We start from the raw sequence: 18,050 nt of genomic DNA on the forward strand, positions 1-18,050 counted from the left end.
GGGTGTCGCTGGGTGCCTACTGTTGGAGTAGGCACTTATCTGTAATATCTAGCCATTGGCCTCCTGAGTTTGGTAAAAAAGGAACGATCTAGCCGCTTGGTCCTTGGACTTAGCTTAATATTGCTCACGTGGAAGCATATGTAGAAAAAATTATACACACCCGTTTGCGAATTGCACAGACGGTTCACATATACAGAAAGCAAGTAAATACGTTTGCAAACAAAGTTACTTTCATTGATATACTTTATTTACAATAATTTACACAAAATCTCAGAAGTGGTACTTTTTCAAGTTATCCACATTCCAAGTTCTGGCTAACTGCCTACCGTCTGGTGTCTCCAGGCGGTAGGTGCCGCCTCTAACTTCCTCATAGATCCGGTAGGGGCCTTCCCAATTAGGAGTCAACTTTCCTTGCTCATTGGCCCTACCAGTTGCCTCCATTTTTCGCAACACAAAGTCCCCCACTTTTAGAGGCCGCTTGTGCACTCTTTTTTTGTGGACTTTGGTCATTCTAAGACGATATATCTCATGATGCAAGGCGGCATTGCCCCTGCGCTCAGGGAGCGAATCCAATGCTAGACGCATGGCCTCCCAATTGGCTAATTCATCATAGAGCATGACTCGGAGTGTTGGCTCTTAGTGTTCATTAGGCAGGACGGCTTCAGTGCAATATGTCATGAGAAACGGAGTTTTGCCGGTTACCCCCTTTTCAGTTGTTCTGATGGCCCATAAGACATGAGGCAATTCATCTGCCCATAGACCGCCCTTTCAATTTTCTTCTTGATGCCGTCTGAGATGAGTTTGTTGAAGGCTTCAACTTGGTCGTTTGCTTGGGGTCGGCCAACTGATGCAAAACAAATTGAGATTCATTAATCTCCCAACCAACTCTTGAGGGTAGGCATTTCAAAATGAGGGTCATTGTCAAAGACCATAGACATAGGTACCCCAAACTGGGTGATGATGTTCCTCTAGATGAAAGAGATGACATCCTTTGTCTTAATGCCCTTGACCGCCTCTACTTCAACCCATTTGGTGAAGTAATCTACAACCACCAAGATATATCTTTTTCCGCTTGTAGAAGGCGTGTATGAACCCAGGATGTTCATGCCCCATTTTGCAAATGGAACCGTGCTGTAGATTGTCGTCAAATCAGTATTCGGACGGTGTATGAGCCGACCGAACCTTTGACACTTATCGCACTTCTTCACCATTTCCATAGCGTCTGCCTCAAGAGTGGGCCAAAAGAAGCCTTGTCGCCTGGCACTTTTCCCTAGAGTTCTGCCGCCTATATGTGATGCGCAAAAGCCCGAGTGCAGATCCTCTAGCACTTCCTTCCCCCTTTCTGGGATGACACATTTCAGAAGCGGTTGAAGATAACCCTTTCTGAAGAGTTCTCCCTTGTGGATCTCAAAGCTTGAAGCTCGCTTTTTCAATGCAGCGCCTCTGAAGGGACATCCGGCAAGGTGTCGTCTGTTAGATAGGCCCGGATGACATCCATCCAGGTCGAACTTCGGTCCAGAACTCCAATGGGATCATGTTCGATGCTTCTTTTTTCCATTACTTCCCAAAAGACTGACCTAGGCGTATCACAGGAGGCGAATGATGCAGCTTAGATAGCGCATCCACCTGATTATTTTCTGACCTGGGCACTTGACTTAGATGAAATTCATCAAGTGTCCCAGCCTCATCTTTGACCGTCTGTAGATATTTGATCATAGCCGGATGGGTGGCCTTATAGTCACCATGGTATTGGCTGACGTTCAACTGAGAATCAGAGTAAACGTCAACTTTCCTTGCTCCTGTTGCCTTACACATACGGATACCGGCTAGCAGAGCCTCATACTCCGCCTCATTGTTTGAGGCCTGGAACTTGAACTGTAGCGCATATTCATATTTGTCCCCTTCCGGAGACTGACATATTATGCCTGCACCTAGCCGTTCATGGTAGAACTCCCGTCTACATACACTTTCCAAACCTGGTCAACATTCTCTAGCTCAGCCGGCCTCGTCATTTCGACGATGAAGTCGGCAAGCGCCTGACCTTTCACCGTCTTCCTAGATTTGAAAGTGATTTCCAGACTTTGCATTTCAATAGTCCATTTTAGCATTCTGCCGGATGACTCCATGGTTGTCATGGGCCGCTTGAGGGGTTGATCTGTGTAGATCACCACCGGATGTGCTAGGAAGTATGGTTTTAACTTCCTAACTGCCATGAAAGGAGCCAGCCCAAAATTTACAACCATGGGGTACCGGAGCTCAGCATTTCGAAGAACGTGGCTGATGAAATACACTGCAAGCTGAATGTTGTCTCTCTCAGCAAGGAGAATAGCACTGAGGGCATGATCCGAGACGGCTAGGTACATGTAGAGAACCTCCTTAGGCAGAGAACTCACTAGCCTTGGCAACGAATGCAAGTGCTCTTTCAATTTCTAAAGTGCCGCCTCAGCATCATCCCCCCATTCAAATCTTGTCTTCTTCTTGATGTCCTGGAAGAAGTAGAGGCACTTGTCACCTGACCGGTTGAGGAATCTCCCCAATGCTGACAGGCAACCGGTTAATTTCTGGACTTCTCTTACAGTGCGAGGTGACTTCATGTCAATAACCGCCTATATCCTTTCTGGATTTGCCTCTATCCCCCTTTGATCAATCAAGAATCTGAGAAACTTCCCAGACTCAACACCAAAGACACACTTCTTGGGATTAAGCATGACCTCGTGCCGCCTGAAGGTGGTGGAGGTTTCTCAGAGGTCAGCAAGGTGATCCGTCTGTAGCTTGGATTTGACTATCATGTCATCTATATACGCCTCTACGTTCCTTCCTACTTGATTAATGAAGACTACATTAATCATACGTTGGAAGGTAGCAGGCGCATATTTCAGCCCAAACGGCATCACTGTATAGCAGAATAACCCTTGATTAGTGACGAATGTCGTCTTCTCTTGATCTTTCTTCCACAAGGGTATCTGATGGAAGCCTGAGTAGGTGTCCATGAAGCTCATCAAGGCATGGCCGGTTGTAGAGTCGACCAGACTGTCGATCTTTGGAAGAGGGTAACTATCCTTTGGACATGCCTTGTTCAAATTTATGTAGTCAACACACATCCGCCAGGTCCCATTCGGCTTCTTGACCAAAACAACATTTGCAAACCAATCCGGGATGTGACATTGCCGAATGAACCCAGCCTCCAGGAGCTTCTTTACCTCGGCAGCAGCCGCCTGGCTTCTTTCCTCACCTGGTTCCTCTTCTTTTACCTAACCGGCTTCTTTTTAGGATCCACGACGAGTTTATGCACAGCTAGATCCGGGCTAAAGCCTGGCATCTCCTCAACTTCAAAGGCAAAAATGTCTTTGAATTCCTTTAGGAGGGTGTGAAAGTTTTCACCCAACTTAGCAAAAGCAGCCGTCCCCACCTTAAGGGTTCAATCTGGACGGGTGTCATCCAGAACGATGTCAATGTGATCACCAGCCGGCTGGGGACGCAGTTCGTCTGACCTTTCCCCGGTCAGTAATTGTTATTGCTTCTCTTTCTTGACGGTTGCTAATTGGTCTTCCTTTCTCTTTTTACAGGCTGCTCTTGGAGCAGGCGCAGCTTCTTTGACCTCATCAAGGTCTACAGGCTCCTTATCCTGATCGGCTACAGTCACAGTTGGTTTGACGTATGAGAGATAGCATTCTCTCACCGTCTTCTGGTCTCCGCTCAGGGAGCCTACAGACCCATCACCTCTTTCGAATTTTAGGAGCATGAGGGAGGGAATGATGACCGCTTTGGACTCATTCAGCGTTGGCCTGCCTAGTATCAGGTTATAGGCGGTCAACTCCTTTACAACAAGGAACCGAACCACCGTGTGGCGTTCTGCCCCTTTCTCTCCCAACCGGATGGGTATGTCGATTCTTCCCACCGGATGCACAACCCCTCCCCCAAATTTAACTAAGGGGTGAGAGACTAAAGTCATGCTACTGGGCTTGTACTTGAGCTTAGCTAAGCACTTGTGACTAATCAGGTCGGATGAGCTCCCAGTGTTGATTAGGATCCGGCCAACCTTCTGGTTAGCTATCTTGCACTCGATCACAATGGGGTCATCATGCGGCCGCCTGACCTTGCCCCTATCTTTCTCAGTGATGAGGACGTCAGGGAAGGTGTCTTTCGAAGCCTGGCCCTCATCCACTGTGTTGACGTTCAGCCTCCGGACGTAATCCCTGGTGCCTCGAATGGTAGGACCCCCACCGGTAAAGCCGCCTGCTATAGCATAGATCGTTTCATCATCAGTGTCCGAACTATTAGCAGATTGGGGTGCCTTCTTAGACGGTTGTCCATTGTTTTCTTTGAGGGTCACCTTGGATTTAGAAATGTTGGACTTCAATACTCCTTTATCAGCCAGACAGTCGAACAGCCGTTTGAGGCTAAAACAGTCATTGGTGTCGTTGCCAATGTCCTTATGGAAATGACAATATTTGTTCTTGTTCCGATTTCTGACGGAACCCTTCATGGCATCCGGTTTATCAATAGATACCTGGTCCTTGATCTCCATGAGGATGGAGTAACTGTCTTTGTTGAACTCGTTCTTGGGGGTGTATGGTTTCAACTCCTTCTTTTTCTTCTGGGATGGCTGACTAGAATCGTCCGCCACCCAGACTTCTTTTCTTTTCTTGCTCTCTTCCTTTTTTGTCGGCTAAGCAGACCGGCTCTCTTTTTTGTTGGGTTTTTTGGAGTCCAGCGGCTACTTGATGGCGCACAGCTCAGTAGCCTGTATGTAGGCTTCTAATTCCATGAAAACCTCCTGTAGGGTAGCGACCCTTTTTCGGACGAGATCAAACTCGAAGGTTGACCCGTCTTTCAAACCCTTAAAGAAGTTTGTGTAAGCCACTTCGTCAGACAGTCCCTAAATCTGTATTCTCATCAAATTGAACTGCCTAACGTAAGACCTAAGCCCTTCTCTATCTCCCTGCTATATGGCACTCAAGTCCAGACTTGTTTTCTTTGCAGGGATATTCATAGAGAAGTTTGAGGCAAACAAGTACGCAAGCGTCTTGAAGTCATTTATGCACCCGGTTGGCAAGTTGCCAAACCATCGTTGGGCGATGCTCTTCAATGTAGCCGGAAAGCATCTACACCAAGTGGCATCATCCAACCCCTGTAAGTACATGAGGTTGGTGTATGCCATCAGGTGGTCTTCTGGGTTGGTGGTACCATCATAGGCACCCACCAACACATTCTTAACCTTAGCAGGTTGTGCTGCTTCGGTTATCTCCTTGGAGAACGCAGAAGGTTGTTCCCTAAGATTTAGCAGCCTAAGCTGCCAGTCCATTGGCTGGACATTCTGAGTTGACTTCCAAAGAAGGTCGGTTGCATGTAAGGCGATCCATAAGGCATGTATGGCTGTTGCGGCACATACGGAGCCGGTTGGATAATCTGAGGGCCAATACATGCGGACAAGCAACGCGACTGTCTCACTCGGTTCGTTTCTGAACACCTCATTGAGGTATTCAAAAAACTGTCTAGGTAGGTCGACGTTGAAGTCGACTCAGACAATCGTTGACTTCTCTTCTCCTGGATGAACATCCGGGCATCCGAGAACGTCTTCTTTAAACCATCCGGCTGAACATGCCGAATGGCCTTCCTCTTCCCCGATTCAGGGAATCGGATCTTAGTTAAGTCGTCAAAGGGCCGGTTCCCCTCCTTTGGTTTGGGGTGAGGAGTAGGGACACGGTCCTGAACTGGCTTCTTCTTCCCCATGGGAAAAGGCTTTTTAGCTGTCAGACCCCTGCTTGAGCCACCAGTCCTCTTGTTTAAGAGGTCCGTGATTTCCCCCTTGAAACTCGTCAGGAATTTCATAAGCTCGTCTCGGGTGACGGGAGTGTCACCCTCCACCGCGTGGGGTTGCCCAGCAAGTATACCTGCTGGATTGCTTGGGCCAGCCTTGTCTTTGCCCCGTTCCCTAGTTTCTTTGGAACGGGTGCATCTTGTCCTGAATAACCCGTTTGGGGCCACGTAGGTGTCGACCTCAAGGTCGCCACCACTATCTTGGTTCGTGTGGACCTCGGTTTTGACCGTAGGTCGCTTGCCTTCGGCAAGTGGTACAAACTCTTTGGATTCCATCTTAGTAGTACTCTCCCCACAGACGGCGCCAAATGTTTCGGGGTTTTCTATATCCTTTGGGAGAGTTACAACACCAAGACTAGAATCTGGGCGTCTGTACCTGCAAAACAACGGAGACTCCGGATGGGGGAGTTCCGCCTCCAACGATCAAGTTAGAACTGGGATGGAGTGTGTAATAAATGCGGGAGTAAATGCTCTTCTCGAATTACGAGAGTGAGAGTAAATGATCTGCACTTAATGTGCTCAGTTGGTTTGTATTAATTGTGAATGTTTTTCAATAGGGAAACATCTTCCTATTTATAGGATCTGAAAGCATGTGCCACGTGTACAAAGGAGATTGGTCCTTATGAACCACTCTGAAGATGCCACGTGTCACACTCGGATTGGGCCACGTGGCATAGGATATTTTTACCCTAATCAAACTTAGCATTAGGTTATAAATTTACGCGTTACTTTTGTAATATAATCCAACCAAATCATTACTATACTTGACCAAAGTAAGCACAAGGAAATAAGAGTTTTGTTTTTATATAAAATACAATGGAACAGAAAGAATTAACAGAATGAGTTGAAATTGATACTTCTTTCTTTACATTAATTAATAAACATAAAATAGCAAAGTGTATATATGTTTACCCAAAATTATTTTATTAGAAAACTAAGAGAGAATGAAAATAATCTATAAAATAACAAACTATTGCTAACTCAACAAACTACTAGTTACAAATAAGTCAAAACTATACTATAGTTTCTAATCATAGAAAACTGGCTTTTATTTTTAAAAGTAATATAAAACTTTTAACTAAATAAGCTATACACAACACAAAAAAATTTCAACCATCATTTTTCTCCTCACATTCATGATCTTCATTTTCTTGGGGCTCATCCTTGTTGACATTATTTAAGTTATAATCATAGTCCCGCTTGGCTTCCATCATCTATCTCCTTCTCAAGGTATCCCAAAGTAGGGATCCATTTTCCATTATAATAGTATTTATCATTTGGTCACCGTCAATGTATAAATCAGCATACTTTTTCCTGAGTTGAGCAAAGGGTACCCTCACATGTAGCATAAGTAAAAGAATTTGAGATCGTCTCTCCGAAGTAAGGTAGTCAGACTCGCCATCAAGTACATTGTAATGAAAATGTTCAATGCAAAGATTGAGATGATAGACGTAATGTTGAATGTCTTCGTTGTACACATCATACAAACCTATAGGGAGAATCGGGTAATACATTTGTACTCTTCCTAGCAACCACCTTTCTTGCAGTATTACGCTCTCGTGCCATCGTATAAGAAAGGATAATAAATAACCACATCATAAGTACTTGATAAAATTAAAGTACTATACAACAAAACACATAGTCCCTTATCGTAATTCCCACACTCACGACTTTCCTAAGCTTAAATCAATATAGAAAACTTATATAAAGTCGTATCACCTAATAAAAAAAACAATTCCTAAAGTCCACTAACTAAAATAAATAGGGAAGTAGGGTCTAATCCACAGGAAAATAATGTTTTTCTATTCCTAACTAATATTATAATCTAAATTATCAAGAAACGAGTAGGGTTGTAAGAATTAAACTAGAAAAATAATCAATAATAAAGAGTCTAGCTAGGGTCATAGGTTCACAAAGAACTAATACTCCGGGATAGAAACATAACAATCAATAATCAATATTGCAAATAATCAAATTAACAGGCTCTCGCTTTTTATTAGATCTAAAACTCCTATTGAAAATAGTTTTTAACATCGAAATTAAATTACATCTGCTCGATGTATAAAATCAATATTGCTAAATTATTACAATCAAATTACATCTGCTCAATTTATAATCTAATTGCAAAGAATTAAAACAATTCAATAGGAAATCAATACGCAGCATCAACAATCAATCATAATAATTTATCCCTTCATATTAATCATGGATCCCCAAGAATTTAAAATTAAACTACTCACACATAATTAAAACTAAACTAAACAAAACAATTAAATTAAGCATAAAGAGAACAATTAACACAAAATCAACGATAACTAAAATCTAAAACTAAAATTAATACTAATACTAATACTAATACTAAATTTAAATCAAAACTAAAGTAATAACAAACCTACAAAATCAAGAAAAGGAACGAAACGAAAAGATTTTCAAAACTTAACACGTAGTACTTCACTAATGAAAAGCAGGAAAAACTTAAAAAGCTAAACTAAGAAAAACTAAAGGAAAGTTGCGTAAAAACAATGAAAAATTTTTACAAAGAATAATCCCACCTTTTGTGTGTCTTCTCAAAATAGTTTGACTTTTCGTAAATTTGAAAATAATCCCACCTTTTATGACTATCTTCTTAAAATGGTCCAATTAACTTACAACTTAAATAACCGATAATTTTTTATTTAATAATTTTATTATTCATATAGTCGTCTTCTCCCCTTCTCTCTCTCCTATTCACCTGCCTGACCCCCAAACCACGTACCCATCCTCTCTAACACACATGCCACCACCCTTTACCACCTTCTGCCAACACTCCCACCAACACCCACCCTTCTAGCGCCCTATAGCCAACTGACCGAAACCCCATAAAACCTAGCCCACCATCTCACCACCACTAACGAGTAACATCCCAAAACCCCACTGTAACCCACTCAACCTCAGCAGCATCGAAAAAATAAATTAAAATAAACAAATCCTAGCAAAACTGTCAATCGATCATCCTCTTATTTTCATGGCTGCTCTTTAAATTCGATCATCGCCATTGATTACCATCATCATTATTAATCATTAGCCATCATGGCCCATCAATCATGACCATTTGATCTCAAGGAGCTCACCAACTTCGTGCAAATTAAGTGAAAATTTAAAATTGAGCAACCCCAAAAACGCACCCTCGCAACCCCGACACCATGGCCGCACTCCACCTTCTACCTCAAAAATGAAATTGTTTCCATTGTTTCACGACCATGATTGTACTCGTGCTTGAAATCCTTGTATCCTCTCAGTGCCCACAAAAAAGTTTATTTGAATTTTGGGCAGTTGGTGGCTTTAGTGAGATTGAAATGACTAGGCGGTGGCCTGGTTTTGGTTAGGGTTGAAGGCTAAATGGTGGTTTGGAAAGGGAGGAATAGGAGGGGTTGGAAAGGATGTTATTTTAATTAAAATCAAATTTTTGTAAAAAAGTTAGACTAATTAGGATGAAACACGTGTCACGTTCTGCTATATTGGTCACAAACAAGTTAAAGTCCAATCTAAGGGCAGCCTTAAGGGTGAACAAAAAAATAGTTCACAATGAGTGAACAAGTGAATGGGTGGCTTAATGGTGATCTCTATAATTGTTCATAGTGAATGGTTGTGGGATCGATTGCTGCTGCAAGCATTTGGACGAATTTATGGATTGTGGGCCCCACCCATTTTTATTTTTTTTCAGGAAAAAAAATAGAAAGCAGCGGCTGGGAGCGCGCCACTTGGCCCAGCCGCTGCTTGACACATGTCACTGTTTTAAATAAATCCGTTGTAATTTTGCAACAGATATATTTTACAAAACACAAATAAAAAAAAAAAAATTACCAACGGCTCTATTTTTTTCCCCTCTATAAATAGACACCCATATTGCTATACTTTCTTCAACTTTGAAAATCCATTTCTTTCTACTATATTTTTCTCTTCAAAAATCCCCTCTATAATTACCAATATTATTATTATTATTATTATTATTATTATTATTATTATTATTATTATTATTATTATTATTATTATTATTATTATTATTATTATCATCGTTATTATTATCATTTTTATTATTATTATCGTTATTATTATTATTTCCTTTATTATTATTATCGTTATTATTATTATTTTTATTATTATTTTCGTTATTATTATTATTATTAAATTTTTATTTTTTCCAAATATAAATTATAATTATGGATGCTAATACCAACCCCAAAACAAATAGAAAGAAGAAAAAAAATTTGGGTCAAAATATGATCCTTCAAGCTCGTTTTGCCATTATTAAAAAGTCGTCTTTGGCGTGGGATACCGACATACTCCACAATATCATGCTCGCCTGCATCATAATACATAATATGATCGTTGAAGATGAACGAGAGACGTATCAAAATAACGTTAATACCAATGAGTTTATGAATGCTGGAGGCAACGCTAATGAGGACACTACCGAGTACCGTACTGATCGTATTGTGGATATCGGCTTATACTTGTCTCGTAGAACAGAGATTGAGGATCAACAGACTCATTTGCAGCTAAAAAACGACTTGGTCGAACATATATGGAATAAATTTGGTAACAACGAAAACTTAGGCAACTAGGTTTACAACAAATGGTTATCCCTAAGGACATCTTACAAAACGATGTGTAGTTGTTTTTTTTTAAATAAAATGTACTAGATTATAGTTGTAGAACTGTAATCACGATTTGTACCTCTTTTTTTTTTGTTAATTAAAATTAGCTGCGTTGTTGTTTAAAAAATATTAATCACAAGAATTAGTTTTTTAAAAAGCTGATAAAAAATGCGATAATTTCTTAATTAGTAATCACGATTAAAATATTAAATACGTCAATTAATTACATTGACATCGGGTTAATAAATTATAATTATGAAACAAAAAAGATTATATTTACAAAAATAAAATAAGGTGGGGTAGAGAGTATTGATGATGAACCATTGTTTAGTGTTCATTGTTAAGAGTGAATATTGTAAATGGTTTGTTGAGTTGATGTGGATGAGAGAGAAATGGTGATAGTGACCCATGAACCATTTATTTGGGTTCACCAATAAAGATGTTCTAAGAAGATAATCATAACAAGTGGGATTATTTCCAAATTTTGAAAAGTCGGACTATTTTGAGAAGGCTTGCATAAGGTGAGATTACTGTTGTAAATTTTTCTAAAAACAATTACTCAAAGTCAACTCAATTCTAAACTAATTATAACTAAAAGTGAAATTCTATTTGGTAACACTAAATTTTTTAATTTTCTTAGTGATAAATAGTAAAAATTCGTATTATCTTGATAAACTTTAATTAACTATAATAATCCAATGGTAACATTAATGACGTTAAATTACAACTACATGCCCTAGTTAACCTTAAAAAATTGTTTTCCTTCATGGTTAATTATTTTTTTTTTAATTTTCAAATTATTTTATTTTTAAAGAAGCCAACCCCTGGCCGGTGGTGCCCCATCTCCCCTCCCCCATCGGCGACCCCAAAACGATTAATTCGACGATCTTCAAACTTCAACACCCAAATAATCAAGCACATTTACATCGAACCGCACAATCTACGCCGATCTCACTGCCACCTCTTCTCATCGTCGTGGATCAATAAAATCACACCTGATGAAGTTTACAATATTGTTGCTCATCTCTGTTGTTGTGGCTATTGGTACGCTTCAATTGCTTGAAGTTGTTAGACTCATATTGCTAAAACGGGTCGGACCCATATTAAGTATTATCAAGTCGGGTCGTCGCCTCTATTATCACCTAGGTCGTCGCCTTTAAAGGAGATTCAGATCTACGCTGCCGCATGAGGATACTCCATTTCATCCTAGGTCGTCGTATGGTGGTTGTCAGTGGGAGAAATGGGAGAATGTGAAGGGGTGGGGGTGTTGCGAGGGTGGGGGAAAGGGAGAAGGTGGAGGTTTCCAGTTAAGGGAAAAGGGATGGGCACCGGCTGCCGGGGTGGGGGGAGCTGGGTACCACCGTACCGGCAAGGGAAGGCTGGTGGCTAGAATAGGTGGGGGAGAGGGTTGGTTTATTTTTTTTAATTATTTTTTAATAATCTAATTATTAAAAACAAAAAACCATAAAACTTTTAACTATAGTTAAAAATTTTAAAAATAATTATCATTAATGTTATAAGTAAATTAGTATAATAATACAATGCTACCTTATAATAAGAATTTTTACAATTTACCACTAAGAAAATTAATAAAATATAGTATTGCCAAAGAAAATTTCCCTAACTAAAAAGCTAAAGAAAGCTGCGGAAATGTTCCCCAAATCATGGGTTAATATAAGAAATTTTGTCAAAAACTATCGATTAAAACACGTGTTTTGGAAACAACTACCTATTAATTTTATTTTATTTTTTCAAAAAACTACCACAAAGTTGTAATAAGTTTCTAACACTACCACTTTAACAATTCCGGCTAGAATCTCCAACATGTGGGTCCCACTTTTTACCTTTCCTTCCTAAAATAACCATATGAATTGACTTAATTACCCTTCATAAAGGTAAATTGTGGGACCTACATGCCGGAGATTCTAGCCAGAATTGTTAGAGTGGTAGTGTTAGTTAAAGTTTTTACAACTTTGTGGTACACAGTATTTTGAAAATAAATAAATAAATAATAGGTAATTGTTTCCAATACGCGTACTTTAATTGGTAGTTTTTGACAAAATTTCCTTTATTTAACCTAGAAAATAAGAAGATTGACTTAACAATACAGAAAATCGCCCGATTGGGCCCACTATTTTTACTCGCCCATTAGCTGATCCTCTTTTGCGGGCTTGAGCATCTTTTCTTGGGATTGGGCTTCTTATTTGGGCCCAATCTTTAGCTTGCTTGATCCATGGTACTAACTTATACCTCTTCACTTAATTGAGCCCCTATTAATCACCAAACTAAATCCATTTAGCTTGGTCTTGAGCTTCTAATATTCGGTCATAAAATACTCTTCGACTCTAATATTTTGTAGTGGCTCGAAAAGTTCTAGAATTGTAATAAATCTGCATGTTCCTACAAAATAATATCAATTCTACAAAAATACTAGAAAATGTATATTAGTAATAAAAATAGTTTTGTATAGCTCAAATAAGCACAAATATAATCGTGGGATGATGAATAAAATATATATAAAATAGACTCATCAACAAGTTTTAAACATAAGCCTTTAATTTAATTCATAATAGTCCTTAAATTTTGAAAAACCTTGGCAACATATCAATTTATAACACCTCCAAAATTTAAGTCTTTTTAAACAATAAGAGCAACCCTTTTAGCTTTCAAAACCCAATTATCAAACCTTGTAGAAGTGCTACATTTATTTTCCGTAGAAAATAAATGCAAAGCAAAAACAAAAATAAAATTTAATAAGCTAGGTCTAAGTGGTGGCAAAATAAATATAATCATTACATCCAAACTATAAAATATTTTAAAATAGAGTAATTTTAGGAAAAATAATATAAGTTCAGAAGTAAAATAAATTGGCATGGCTACGTGATTATTCTAACGTCTCCTCACTCGTAACCAAGTACCCTCTTACCAACTTGAAAAAATAAATTGAAAACAAGAATACCCACAACACTTATGATCCTTTGGACAATAAGGAAGAAGACCTTTCATGCCCCATAATGAATCAAGAATCAAGGCACTTAAAAGCAAAGGATCTTGAGAATATCCATTGCTTCTCTAATGGAATGAAAAGAAACCAGTGTCTTAAATTATTTGCCTTGTCTTTTTCTCAACTCAAGCAAGTGGAGACTTTGAGTTTCTTGAACCAATCTGCTGGTTCATGGATAACTGTTTGACTAAAGGATAAGACTACTCACGAGAGGCATCTTGAAATTTACGAGGCTATTGATTCAAAAAGTCTTTATGTTTCGTCGATGCCTTTTAGTTTGGCGAGTCTGGGTGAGAGGAGCCATGAAAAAAAGTACCTAATGGAAAAGGTCAAGTCTCCCCCTGACTCAGGATTGGTCAACCATGATGTTGGACATGGAAATCCGAACACTAAGGCTGTAGAGATGTTAGATGAGTCTTTGCCTTCATCTCTATTTGCTAACGGTAATGAGGATTTGAGCATTGAGGATGGGAGTGATGTGCCTGCGAGAGACTTTAACCCTACTAGCCCTATGGAAGTGGAATCTGTAGGTTCGTATGAAGATGACCCCATGGATCTTGATTCTGATTTGGTACACACTCACACTACTGAGTTCTCTACCATGACAAGGAAGTATGGAAGGTCTCACAAATCAAAAATGAAGAACAAGAAAGGCAAACTCTTTCCAGGTATTGGTTTTGCAAGTCTAAGAAGCACAAATGAACAAGTTTTGAGCATCTGAGGACTATGATATGTGATTAAGCTTGTCAACCCTCACATTTGTATTACTTAACACGTTTGAATATTGTACCCCCATCTCTCAATCATGTTCTTGTATTAGTTCTGTTAAGAGAGTTAAACTTTCCCCTAGTCTTTCTCTTTGTCAGTTTGGTAGTCTCGGTCTGCTGGGAGCTACCTTCTTTTATACCGGTGTAAAAAAATCATCTCTTTAGACGAGACAAATCATTTACCAACAAAATTATTTCAAATAGTGAACACTGATATCTTGACCTTTTCATCTAGATAAAATAGGTAACACAAATAAATTGAAGGAGGACATTATGCTATCGTATAATGCTTTAAGGCTATCTTTTCTTCGCAATATAATTGTACTTTATGATTATGTCCAACTATCCCACTTATTTTTTATTTTATTTAAGACAATTAAAATTGTTTAAACTTATGTGCCGCTCAAAGTGTAACACTTATTAAAACACAAAGAGAGTACTGTTTTATTACTCCCACTAACAATTAAATATATCTCTACTAAGTGTACTTTATATTATAAAATTTCTCTTTTGGTCCCCTTCTTTTAAATTTCTTAAAACTTTGTACAATATTTAGTGTTGCAATTATTACAAAAGAAGGAAGTATTTAAGTCAGTTGAGCACTTTTAAACGGATTTTTTACGAATTTGAGCTAATTTTGCAAAGTATTTACCAAATTGGTATCGTGGCAAAAGTATTTCCCAAACTAAGCTTCTGGGGTAAAACGCTGTCTCGGACAGCGTTTTATACCTAGGGTTTTTTTAAAAAAAAAAATCAAGACATAAAACGCTATCTCAGACAGCGTTTTATGATGTTGACTTGTTGGTATGTATTTTGGCAAAATATACTGGTATGTATTTTGGCAAAATATACTGGTATGTATTTTGGCAAAATATTACTGAAATATGTATGTGGGCTTTAAAACGCTGCCTGAGGCAGCGTTTAATGTTAAAGAATAAAACGCTGCCTAAGGCAGCGTTTTTCTGCTTGACTGCATCACCAGCAACCAGCTGTTGTTCCTATCCATCAGCTGCTGTTCTTGTCTATCTGCTGCTGTTCCTGTCCATCTGCTGCTTCCCCTACACATCATCCTCACCCAGCAGCCTCAGCCTCAGCCCCACCATCAACCACCACCCCGACCACCATCAACCACCTCCCCCACCACCACCGACCGCCATTCTCGACGACCCTTATGCAATGCAAAACACCCTAAACAATGCAAGAGCATTCCCACCACCCCCACCACCATTAACCACCTCCCCCACCATCAACCACCACCCCCACCACCATCAACCACCTCCCCAACCACCACCGGCCGCCACTCTCGACCACCCATATGCAATGCAAAACACCCTAAACAATGCAAGAGCATTCCCACCACCAGCCCCAACCTTTCCACCACCACCGACAACCACCAAACACTGGAAACAACCCCAACAACACTACAACCATCGTGAAACAGCACTTTAAGTGCAGGAGACCAAATATATGTTGTTTGATATATATAACGGCGATGAAAGATATAGTTCTACTGACAAAAGTCAAATTCGGACAAATAAGGGAAATAAACTTCAAATTGTACAGAGAGTCTGTAATCCCCCATATTTTTCTTAGTAAATAATAATTATATATTTTTATGTATACAAATATTTTTAATAATTTTATATTTATGCAAAAATATTTTTGGGAAGATTTCACAAAAATAAAAACAAGAATTTTTAAACCCATACTTCCATTTCAATTAAGTAAACTTACCCCTTATTTTTCCTCATTCACATTTATAATTAAGGAAACTTGCTCCTTATTTCCCCTTCTCAAAAACCTCGTATATTGCCTTCTACTACTTCCCTTATTACTCCCTTTCCCTTGCTCCCTTCTTCTCCTTTCACGACTCACAAACAAAAAAAAAAAAAAAAACAAAAAAATTTGCTGCTTCCTCTGTTGCGCTGCTGCCGCCTCAGCCGTAACCCACCACCGTAGTGCCGCCGGCGACCCTCGCCGCTGCCTCAACCTTGCTGTCGCCGTCGGTTTCCTCCATTTCCCCCTTTTCTTCTATCTTCCTTTCTTTTCTTGTTTAAATTCTTCAAAGCTTTAATCTTTACATGAATTTTTTGTTGATTAACAATTATTATAGTTTGATTATGTTTTTGAGTTGTGAAAGATTGCAAATTTATCGAGTTTATGATATGTTAAGCATATAATTAATTTTCAGATTTCATAATTTGTGAAATTAGGGTTTAAAACTTGATTTTCATGGTTTTAGGGCTTAAAAACGTGTTGCTAAAGTTGTTTAATTTGAGCATGATTTTGTTGTGATTTTTCTATGACTATGATGATGTTTAATTCAACATCAAGTTCTTAATTTTTCGTAACTAATTTCTGAATTTCCGTTCGAAAATTTTCTTAATCACGTTTTAATCGCGTTTTGACTCTAACTCTACTCGCTTCCTATTTTATTGGGTTTTGAATAAGGGCCGTTATGGTTCCAACTTGTAAGACTAAATTGAGTTTTGACTTTTAGTTTTGAAACTTATATTATTTTTAAAACTAAGTTAGTTTTCCGCTGCTGATTTCTAAAACCAGCCTTAACGTTTGAAACACGTGGCGGTAACACGCCAGTAATTCTCTCACAGGTTATTAAAAGTATTTACAGGTGATTGCAGGTTAATACAGGTTTTAAAGAGAGAATTATTGGGGTGTTACAGAGTCATTTAAAAAACATTTCTTGTATTAATAATGTAAGCGTTATATACAACATTGTTAAATATCTGAGTACCACAAAAAGATCAACTAACTAATACTATCCGGACTCATGTGTTGGAGTTAAATGATGTATGACTCCCTGAATCGGCCCAATACTCATCAACTTCATAATTCTCATTTATTTGACTAAACCAGGGTACTGCAGTTCTAACCAAGGGCTCATCAATTTCCATCTGCCCAGCTTCAAGACCCATGTCATCAAGCCCATCATCCTCCTCCCCATTATCGTCCTCATCATTTGTATCCGCATACACATCGTACACCGACAATTCGTTATTCACAATATTATCAAAATGACTTGGCTCTTCTTGAGACGGTGATGCTTGAACCTCATCTCGCATCGGTGACGGAGCCACGGTGTTTGATGTCGAAGGACCGGATTGGCTGAACATTGTCCCACATCCCCCCGCATGAACCGGTGAACCTATATGAGTACTAAACGGCATCTGAAATTGATCGTCATGCAGCAAGTGACTGAAAGTTCCCATCCCATATTCATTCGATGAAATGTGGTTTGAAGGGCCTTGGAAGGACGCGGTGTTGTAATTGGAGACATATGTAGGATGTTGTTCTGCCCAAGTACTTTGTTGGGTACATATAGGCACCGTTTCTACATATATCTCATTAGGAACACCCTTCATTGCAACAATGCTTCTCAAAGCTTTTAAATGTTTGTTTGTAGAGACAGGTAACAATTGAACCCCATGGCCAGTCTCACACCTCATTTTAAGGTTCAGTTCAACATTCATTGTGTTTGAGCCGATAATACTGTGAACCTCATTCATCAGATTAATCACAGTCATGTTCGGTTCAAGTGTTATAAGTTCCATATTCCCTCCACTATACTCAACATTTGATCCATCAAACATAATTTCACCTCCCCACCGGCATAACAACACTACATTTTGTGTAGCCATATTCTACATAACAACCAAAACACATTTAAGGATAATCGAATTCTAAAACAACGTAAATAAACCCTAATTTAACAATACATAACATACATAGCTTTGATAATGGAAAGTCATATCAAATTTCAAGAACCTACATGTCTAGCTAATATGGCAACAATGAAACAAG

At 39.1% G+C, this 18,050-nt stretch overlaps 1 protein-coding gene across 1 annotated transcript; it reads right to left on the reverse strand.

The window, feature by feature from the left end:
* Positions 1–3,511: 3,511 nt before the first annotated feature.
* Positions 3,512–4,528, reverse strand: LOC110734903. Its single transcript, XM_021915031.1, has one exon. The coding sequence runs from the start codon at positions 4,526–4,528 to the stop codon at positions 3,512–3,514; it is 1,017 nt and encodes a 338-aa protein (XP_021770723.1).
* Positions 4,529–18,050: the final 13,522 nt, after the last annotated feature.

This window comes from Chenopodium quinoa, unplaced genomic scaffold (genome assembly GCF_001683475.1).
Source record: "Chenopodium quinoa cultivar QQ74 unplaced genomic scaffold, ASM168347v1, whole genome shotgun sequence".
Classification (NCBI taxonomy): Eukaryota; Viridiplantae; Streptophyta; class Magnoliopsida; order Caryophyllales; family Amaranthaceae; genus Chenopodium; species Chenopodium quinoa.